Source organism: Vespa velutina, chromosome 2 (genome assembly GCF_912470025.1).
Source record: "Vespa velutina chromosome 2, iVesVel2.1, whole genome shotgun sequence".
NCBI lineage: Eukaryota > Metazoa > Arthropoda > Insecta > Hymenoptera > Vespidae > Vespa > Vespa velutina.
Window position 1 is genome coordinate 16,753,113 of NC_062189.1, and position 11,089 is coordinate 16,764,201.

At 31.6% G+C, this 11,089-nt stretch overlaps 1 protein-coding gene and 1 long non-coding RNA gene across 2 annotated transcripts in view; one reads left to right on the forward strand and one right to left on the reverse strand.

Annotated features, from left to right (window-relative positions):
- The window catches only part of LOC124947319 (insulin gene enhancer protein ISL-1), an 88,653-nt gene extending 85,867 nt beyond the window's left edge, over positions 1-2,786 (reverse strand). Inside the window, exon 1 of the mRNA XM_047489319.1 lies at positions 2,039-2,786. Coding sequence (XP_047345275.1) covers positions 2,039-2,054 — 16 coding nt within the window. The 5' untranslated portion in view covers positions 2,055-2,786. The remainder of the gene's footprint in view (positions 1-2,038) is intronic.
- LOC124947322 overlaps positions 2,024-11,089 on the forward strand; it is an 11,784-nt gene continuing 2,718 nt past the window's right edge. Inside the window, exon 1 of the long non-coding RNA XR_007100376.1 lies at positions 2,024-2,197. This is a non-coding gene — a long non-coding RNA (uncharacterized LOC124947322). The remainder of the gene's footprint in view (positions 2,198-11,089) is intronic.

Sequence of the window (11,089 nt, forward strand, 5' to 3'; positions counted from 1 at the left end):
GTTTTATTGGGGAATTAATTAAAAAGTGTAACCCTTAAAGTTTTCAAAGTTTCTTAAAAGTGTCAAAGTAAACAGGTATTTATTTATCTACATACGTATTTACGTATTTATATAAATGAATAGATTATAAATGTTGGTAGACATTTGTTAAATTTCGTTACGACGAAATTTGCTATTTGACGATCGGCAAAATTTGACGATGAGATTTTCGAAGATTTTTTTTTTTGTTTTTTTTTTTGTTCTCTTTCTTACGACGGTGTCGCAACCGGAAGTTTCTAAGCGAAGCCAAAAGTTTCTACATGATTTTGAGAAATCAATTACTTATTTTTTTTTTTTTCATTGTTTCTATACTTCTAATTAGACTTTCAATTTTACAAGCTGATACTTTACGGACTTGTATGTTTTATAATCTGACAAAAAAAAAAAAAGAAAAAAAAAAGAAACGGATAAAATTGGCGCATAAAACGTATCGATTTTTTAAATTACGCAATACACCCTCTTATATTTAAGAGGTCTGCCATTTATAGTTATCTTTTAAAATTATTGATAACGATGAAATATTGAAAGATTTTAAAGACGCGCGTATTATCGTATTTTATGGAACAACGTGCGAGATACATAAATTTGATCTAAAAATCTTTTCGAACTACTATTAACGTGTCTCTACATACATTACTTCCTACATAAATATGCACGTATATATATACGTCTATCTATGTACGTATGTATGCAACGTGTTGAACAGTTTTACCGTTTTTTTTCTTTTTTTTGGGGGGATTTCTTTCCTTTTTTTCCTACATTTTTTCTTTTTTTTTTTTTTTTTTTTTTTTATTCCGTGATAAATATATAAATACCTATCCATCTAACGCTTTATCAATACTGTTATTTAATGTACACACTAAGCTACCATACGTTCTTAAGTGACATACGGTCGTCGAATAGCAAATACAAGCGATAGATTATACAGTCGACTGGATTAGTCTATCTAAAATTCGATCATGATCCTAATGGAAACGTTAAAGACTGAGACAAAGATGGTTTTTATTTTTTTTTTCTCGTCTTTTTTCTTTCTTCTTTCTTTTTTCGTCTTATCAAACATCAAAAGGATATGCCACGAGCGTTTATTACGATAAATAAATAATCTTGGTACTTTCAACATTTTAATACATTCTAACCTAAAAATAATCAATACGTATGTATATGTTTCGTTAAATAATTTCGACAATTGTTTTATTAGATCGAAATTTTTACGTTAAACATAAACGAGATGAAGATAATTTAATGACACGTCGTTTACTTTTGCCGATCTAACTTCTAAAAATATTTTCATGTTAAAAAAAAAAAATTTTATATATATATAAAATTTTCGTCGTTTTATTAAATAAATTACGAAAATTAATTTAGGTCGAAATTATCGTGGATAAAAATCTTGAAGCTTTGACGACTGATATTATATTGCTGTCAATCTAACCTCTAAAAATATTTTCACATTATATACATATATGCACATATATGCACATTAATACATATATATATATATATATATATATATATATATATATATATATATATTCGCATTAGGTTAAATAAATTCGAAAATTACTTTAAATCGATATGATAATATAATATTGAACGAGAAAAAGAGTTCTTTCAACTTCGACGACTCATTATCCTATATAATATATACATATATATAACCCCCATAGATATTTCTAAATATATATGTATAGATATATATATTCACGAGTATGTATATACGCGATTTCTTAAATATATACGGCATCACAATTTACGCACGACCAAATCAATCGATGTTCTAACCTAAAATTAGACACCGAAACTAAAAACGATTTATTATCAACTTGGAACAAATCGATGTCGTTCGAAATAACGTTCTACATAAATTATATATATATATATACACACAAAAAAAAATATATATATATATATATGTATACCAATCAGAAAAAAAATGGCCAAACGGTGTCTATAAGAGATTTATTTATTCGATGTCCCAGGGATATTTGAAATTACTCACGTGTACGAACGACCATATGTTTGGTTAATCATCACGTTCGACGTTTGTAGTCGCTTAAACTCGAAATAATCTCATCTTCGTACATAGCTCTTTTTACCGTCGGATACAGATTGGTCACGTGACATGGCTGGTAGTATCTTCTATCCTCATCTCTCTCAGGTATCAACGATTTCACATTATTTTCTTCTCTCTCTCTCTCTCTCTTTCTTTTTCTCTCTCACTCTTTTTCTTCATTCACTTTTTCCTTCACGCACAATGCCTAACCTAAAATTATAAAATAAAATAAAAAAAAAGACACTTGCACTAATCGTCACGTCACATAACACCATCTATAGAGATTGTTCTATCAAATGTTTCAATAAAAATCGACATTTTATATGAGTCATTTATCATACAAGATATTTAATAATTTCTATTTTAATATTTGCGATATTGTCATACGAGACGAGTCGAATAAAAGTAATAACATCCTTTCGTTACGAGTAGTCACCGTGGAATGATACGTACTTTATTTCCGTAAGATTTTTGTTTTTACACGACCTTTTCTCATTAGTCTATTTACAATCGGACTAATTTGAAGGTATCGTAGTTACGTTACGGCATTATACACATCTGTCTACCGTGTATTTGTTGCGTTAATCTCGTTTATATGTATATCGTTTAAGAAAACGATTCTCGACGACATACATTCATTACTAAGCAACGAAGTAATTGATTAGATGATATTACATATTAATTATTCTTTCTCGAATTACTATTTATTATTTTGTTAATTTATATGAAAGAACGTAAAACTATGTAGAATTGTGGAAATACAGATGTGATAAAAAAGAAATGGAAAAAAACAAAAAAGAAACGAAACCAAATCGTACGATTTGTACTTCGAAATAAATAATATATATATATATATATTAAGAAAAAAAAGACACGATCATAACGCAAATAAGACGACGAGGATACTGAAAGCAAAAGTACTGACGTGTGACGTAATACGAAAATGTAACCAAGATGGCGTAATAAAATAAAACGATTTGTCGATATGATTTATACTATTAGTATTCTAAAACTTTCTAATGTATGTTTCTAATAGCATAATAAACGTACAGATCATAAATAATATGCTATCATTTTTACCTTAAAAATGACGATTAATTATACGTATCCTTGATTTCACACGATACTTCAAGCGTCTTCGCGAACACGACGAATACGTTTAAATCTTCGACAAATGACGAATTTGATTGGTTGACCAATTGAGAGACAGAGAAAGAGAGAGAGAGAGAAAGACGAGATGAAAAATGCAAATTAAATTAAATCACCCGCGAATTTCGAACAATTCAATACACTACATATATTTTTAATTCTAATATAATCGTAGAAATATTAAAATCATTCTGTAAATAGAATCAATTAATCATTTAGATAATAGCATAGTAATAAGAAAAACAATTCCAATTTTTTTAATAATTATAAATGGTATCTCAATAATTAATATATAAATCCATTTTTTTTTCTTTTTCTATCGAATAAAAGACACATGACGTTACAAATAGTATAATTTATTTTTGACAAATTTTATTGAGATCGTAAGAATAAGAAATAAATTGTCATACAAAGGTTATGTAATAAAAAAAAATTTTTTTTAAATAATTCATATAATAACAATTATATTATAACAACAATTTTTTTACACTATCACGAATAAACTTAAAGAGTAAAATACGTATAACTATATATATATATATATTTTTATACGAATATATGTACATCACTAGGATATGATTTGCATATACGACCTATATGACAAATTTTTAATTAAGTAGTCATAATAATAAAAATCAAATTTATTACATCAATCAATAATCCTATGAAATATTAATCACCATAATATAAATCACATAGAATTTTTTTCTCCCCTATCGAATAAACACCATATATATGTATACCACAAAGAACATATAACGCAAATATATATATATATATATATATATATATATATATATATATATATATATACACACATATATCGTTACGATAATTTGCCTTAGACAAATTTTATTCAAATCGTAAGAACGCAGAAATATAATCGAATCACCCCGAACAAATCCAGGGCAGCTTTTTCGTTATTCTTGAGCCTACATACGTAATGTAATAATCGTCGTGTATACCAGCCATATGTGCTAGAAACGATGAGCCCTTCCTCACTCGTCCATATACATATCACATCACATACATAAATACATACATACATACATACATATATATATATATATATGTATATGTATATAGCTAGTCGTGTCGAGATCGAAGAGAGCAAGGTGCAAGGGAGGAGACTGCTGCTCGTGATTCTGATTAAATCAGCATTAGAGAGGTCCATGAAAGATCGAGAGAGAGAGAGAGAGAGAGAGAGAGAGAGAGAAAGAGAGATCGACCGATCGACCTCGTTGCACCCTTCGAGTCCTTGCGTCCTTCGACAATGACACCAAATGTCGAATCCAAAAGCTGCCGCCCAACCATCCCTCCCTCATCCACCCTCTCTACACCCCATACCCCACAAACGATCCTTGTCGCTGGACGAGGGCAAGCTTTAATCACGATCCTTGAAACCTTGCTATGCGATACACACACTCTCTCTCTCTCTTTCTCTCTCTCTCTCTCTCCCTCACTCTTTTTCGCTCGCTCTTTATTCAGCAAATGTATCCAGCAACGTAAGAGCAGGTGCCTTTGCAAAAGCTGAATCTCGATTCCCTCTATACTGCAAGGCTCTAGATTTCTATTGACGCGAGAACATGTTGCACTTTGCGCTCGATTACAGGCTTGACCCTGTACCACTCGCAGTCGTACTACCACCCCCGTTATTCTCTTCCATATCTTGTTTGCCCTCTTCAAAAGAGAAAAAAGAAAAAAGAAAAAAGAAAAAAGAAAAAAGAAATAAGAAAGAAAGAAAGAAAAGGAAAAAATATTAAGTAAAGGGCAACGACCTTATCATATGAACGCTTTCATGAGATAAGCGTCTGTTTTTAAATAAGTAAATTTCTTGTAAAATAAACGATAAATGATCAGTATAAAAAATACATCGTCAGAATTATGTCTGAATTTATATGAAATATTTATATCATATAAAGACAAATTATTAGATTTACAAATACTTTCATTAAAACATCGACGAAACTTTTCTATTTAATCGTTTTAATAGATACTGACCAATAATTATAACATATCCAATGATTATAATTCATACTGATCGTTCGTTCGAAATATTTATTATTAAAATGAAATATAAAAAAGAAAGAGAGAAAAAAAAGAAATATATTTTCTGACAACCCGAACAATTTCTTCTTCCCTCTCATCGCTCTTCAATAAATATCAAGCATATTACTCGATAGAATATTATCAACCCACCACCTCCCCTCTCCATCCTTATTCTTACCATCTTAAGAAAAAAAGAGTAATAGCAGATGGTCGTTACTAGAAAAGGGGGGTACGGAAATTTTCAGAAAAAACGTCCCTTAGAAAACCAAGTATTTTAAGAAGGGGGTGGAATAGTAGTTTCCTTAGGCAGTAACTTTATCATCCCTTCGGGTTTTGGAGAAACGACGAATTCTCCTTTCGTTCTCTTCTCTTCTCTTCTCTTCATTTCTCTTCTCTTCTCTTCATTTTTCTTCTCTTCTCTTCTCTTCTCTTCACTTCTCTTTTTCAGATCGACGTACGCTCTCGTTGACGCGTGCACGCACCGAACGTAACGACATAGTTGTGATCGTGCGCAGGGAGAAACGACGAAACGTTCTACCCTCCTTGCACGCGCTAAAAGCATATCTGTGTCGCCTCGCGAATACATACGGAACGGGACGGGCCGGTATAACAGGGGGAAAAAGGGAACAAGGGAAAAGGAATTGGAACGACAAGGACAGAAAGGGAGAGGGAGGGGAGAGAGAGAGAGAGAGAGAGAGAAGGACAATGACTTTTCGTACGTTGAGATTCTCGAGACTTTCCGACATTGTTTTTTTTTTCTTTTCTTTTCTTTTCTTCCCTTCTCTTTTCTTTTTTTACTTTACAGAACTTTTTTGTTCGACTGTTTTGTTTTGTTTTGTCTGTTTTTTCCTTCCATTTTTTCTTTTTTTTTTTTTTTTTTTTTATTTATTTATTTATTTATGCATCTAACACGGGAAATTGTTTAAATGACGAACGGGAATGGGGAAAGAAATATTAAGGATTTGTGTTGGGTTATCACGTTTTAAACGTGTTTTTGTAAATTACTAAGATTGCTCTAATTTCTTTTTCTCTTTTTTTTTTTTCTTTTTTGACTTTTTTTGTCAATTCAATTAAAACTAATGTAAAATTATTATCATCAAGAGTTTTGACCAGGCAAAAAGAGGGAGAAAACGTTTCACGTAGGAGATGCGCAAGGAGATGTGAACAGGATCAGGATCAGGATCAGAATCATAAATATTGACCACACTCCTCTTCTATCCATGAAAAGCACACAATCGCGATATGGTAGACGGTCACGGTGGGAGTAGTACGGATTCACCCTTACATTTCGGCCATAAATATTGATCAGTAATAGTGTACGCTCCTTATACTCGTGCTGACGATATCAAGAAAGATAGAAACGTATATAAAGAGAGAGAGAGAGAGAGAGAGAGAGAGAAAAAGAGAGAGAGAGACAGACAGACAGACAGATAGAGAAACGTATATGCAGAGTAAGTAAGAGAGAAAGAGAGAGAGAGAGGAGCCGAATGACGTCCCCATGGGAGATTCGCTGGTTGTGTGTTTGCCGTCGATGATTGCGGTTAATTACAACACTACCCGCATGTTTGTATGTCAAGCCTATATATACATAAAGAGACCGGTAACGATCTCCCATGGGATACTCGTCTTGGAACACATTGGTAACTTCGAAGTAACATCCTCGAATAAATGAGCAGACGATGTGTACCTGCTAGTATTTTAAACGCTTTCCTTATTTTTCTTTTAGGTTTCTTTTTTCTTTGGAGTATTTTTATCTTTTTTTTCTATAGTTTTTTTTTTTTTTTTTTTTTTTTTTGTTAATCACGAGTCCATGCTCGTCTTAATTACATTCTCGAACATCGTACAAGATATATATATATATATATATATATATATATATAAAATGCACCATAGAAATTTTCAATCGTATCAAATCTAAATAACATAAATAATACCTATCTGACAAAAATAATTTTTTCTATAAAAGATAAGATTTAAAACAACGATAATGAAATAAATTGTTGATAAGTTTCATATGGAGATATAAAAAATAAAAAAGAAAGAAAAAAGGACAGAAGACTGATTAAGAACAAGAGAACTTTTCTCTCCTTCTCTCTCTCTCTCTCTTTCTCACATATATATATATATATACACACACACAGACACGCACACGCTTACACATACATTCTCTTATTTTTAACATTCGCGAGGAAGGGTCTCCACGATCGAGCACTGAACGAACCCCCAATTCAGGAAGTATTTCTTCCGAGTCGGTGAGCCGCGCCGGAAATGAAAATTTCACATCTGAATTTTTTCGCATTCGTTTCTATCTCTCTCTCTCTCTTTCTCTCTCTCTCTCACTCTTTTTTCGAAGGGGGTGCCCTTGGTAGCGAGCCAGGAAGAGACAGAGGACAATGGCTAAACCACCCTGTGTCACCCTGCGTTAATTTCTAACGTCAACGACGACGTTTCACTCCCTCTTTATTTCCACTCTCCCTCCCCCCCCTCATCATCATCCCCCTTTCTCCATACTATCTTCATACTACTTCACCCATCCCTATTTCTTTCTTTCCTTCTTTCTTTCTTTTTTTCTTTCTTTCTTTCTATCTATCTACCTATCTACCTATCTACCTATCTATCTATCTATCTGTCTATCTCTCTTTCCTCCTTTCCATCTCCATTAAAGAGTCCTTCGAGTACATATCCGGTGACCCGATTTAAAGCCAAAAAGAGGGCGATTTCCTCGTCGACGCCCGTTGTCAGTAACCTCGGAAACGTTCGAGAGGGTTAGGTAGGGGTTGTCTGTTATAAACGTTAGAAAAAGGCAATCGCTCGTAGTGGATGACTAAAGGTCCGTTTCACGGTGTCTCCTCGTTGACGACTAATCGACACTCCTTTTCACCTTCCCCTATATTTTCTTCGATTAATTTCAACGTTCGTTCGTGCAGGATAATCGTAGAAATGACTTTTGTATTATTATTCGTATTTTACTTGTTCGTACAGTTTGACATGTTATATTATTATTCTTTCATCGGTCATTATCACAGAAATTATATTAAAAATATCATCCTTGGATAATAATTAATTATTAATTTTTTTTCTTTTTTTCTTTTTCTTTTCTTTTCTTTTCTTTTATTGTTTTATTTGTATGGACACATGAAACGACGTTAGATATTTTAATATAAAAATTAATTATATACGTGCAAATTAACGAAGGAAATTTTTTAATTTAAAAATATCTTTAATTTTGTTTAGGAAAAAATTGTAATACGAGATTATACGGGACGTTTAAAATTAAATATTGTAAAATAATATTAATTAGATCAGTAGAAATTGGTCAATCGAATTTTTTATTTGTAAAAAATTTCAAATCACATTATTTCGAAAGACACGGTCTAACGGTGTATACGTACAATTCAAAGTAAAACGTTGGATGTTAAATATTCTTAAATAAATGATTATTCGAATTTATAAAAATTTATGTCATCTTAATTTCTTATCAAAAAATCTTTGTACAATCGCGTTTTCCAAAATTCTAATAAAATACGAAAACAAGACGATCTCGAATAATCGAAATCTAAATATCGTTTACAAAATAGAATTTTAATCGATAAAAACGATATTGCTCTGCGATCTTCGTCGAACGAATTTTTCTATAGAAAAAAAAAAAAAAAAAAAAAAAAAAAAAAAAAAAAAATAAAATAGAATAAAATAAAATCATATTCCCAAACATAATAACAACGCAATACGAGCCGATATAAGTTGTCAGAAGCGAAAGGATTGAAATAACAAAAATAAGTAATACTAACCCCGATCGAATATACCAACATCGAGAAAATTCAACGACCGAACTTAAGTTCTTAATTATCCACATGAGTACCTGTTTTAATTTTCATTAATCAAAAAAAAAAAAAAAAAAAAAAAAACCCCGAAAGGTATTTCAAAGATTTATAAGCGCATGCATTGATTATCATCGATAAAAATAAATCTAGTCTTATTTTTCTTTACTCTTAGGCATATCCCAGTCTCGTATCCAGTCTGTCATCCGACTCACGATGATACCTCTAAATAGCAACCCTAGAGACAATCAATCAGCTGATCACTGGACCTTGACTGTGTCCACATTGCGCGCCTTGCATAGTATCGTTACTGGTACTCGTATATATTGTGTATATATATATATATATATATGTATGTGTGTGTATATGTGTATGAGCCCCCTACTGTCTATCTTTTATCTTTTTCTTTCTTATTCATCGACTAGTACAATAACTAGCGTGAATCGTGCCTCTCTTTTCTATCATCCTCTTTGTCTTCCTATTTTCCTCTGTCTCTCTCTCTCTCTCTCTCTTTCTCTCTTTCTCTCTTTCTCTCACTCTCGTTGATCGTCTGTCTTGCTGATTATCTATCTATCTATCTATCTATCTATCTATCTATCTATCTGTCTGTCTGTCTGTCTCTGTCTCTGCCTCTCTGTCTGCCCGTTAGATCCACCGTGTTTAATGCTCCACGTCGGTGAGTCGACACCATAAGGGGCGCGAGAGACTATGAAATAAAATAACACGTATACTCATGAATGGATAGCTACATCTGCGAACAAAATATCTTTTTATCGACCAATGATTCGATCAAGTGGATGGAACATGGTAAATGAAAATAAGGGAGAAAAGGGAGGGAATGGGTGGGTGGATGTAAGATAAAGTCGAACTTGAAACGTTCTTTACGAAATTACGAGATTCGTTTCGGAATTTTTTTTATCAATTAATTTTTTGATCCGTAATTGTTTTCTTTTATATATATATCCATTATTTTTATCGAACGATAATCTATATTTTATTTTATATTATCGTCATTGAAGTAATACGAGCTTTAATATTTTTTTTTATCTTTTTTATTTAAAAACAATTCATTAATTATTCAGATATCATCGATCGTAACAATTTTAAGGAAAGAAGGATTATGACTATCGGACTGTTTCTTTTTCGTTTCTATTGAATAATATCGTGAAGGAAAATAAAAAAAAAAATTAAACAAAAAAAAAAAAAAAGAAGGAGTCCAAAATAAATTTTATAATTATCGTTCTAATTAATGATCAAGAGATCCTGAATATGATCCATAATGATCAACGTTGTCACGATTATTTTTATACGTCAAAATGTATTTGTAGAAAAGTTTTTATTTATAAAGAAAAAATAATCGATTAATTTATTAAAATCTAATTCTATCAAAAAGAAAAAAAGAAAAAAAAAAAAGAGAGAAAAAGAAAAATAATTCGTATTATTATCATTGCGTTGAATCAAAAGAACGATTATCATGTACATAATCACAAAAATAATTCTATTATACTTTTATCGTAATCATTTAATGAATAATTTAAACTAGTCATTATATCATGAATAGATAAATTATTTCAGTAGAGAAATAAACACTCGCCACTCGGATTTCTTCCTGTAATTGTATAAATTTCTGATGTAAAAAGACTGTTACACATACACACACACACACACACACACACACACACATATATATATATATATATACATACATAAAAAAAAAGAAAAAAAGAAAGAAAAGAAAAGGAAAGAGAGAAGAAAAAGGAAGAGGAAACAACATCACGTCCTGAGCAACGAGTTGTCTCTTGTCTGTTCAACGATATCCGGTGAAAAGTTTCACCGTCGAACGTAACTCGATGTAGCGGTTCGGTTGACCGCGCTGTGAACGAGCGCGAGAGAGTTCGCTGGCTCACCGGAAGCTTTTATTGTTTTACAAGTTTACGGCGACCGTCTAGGGATCATGGGACGAGTCGACTCGACCCCACGA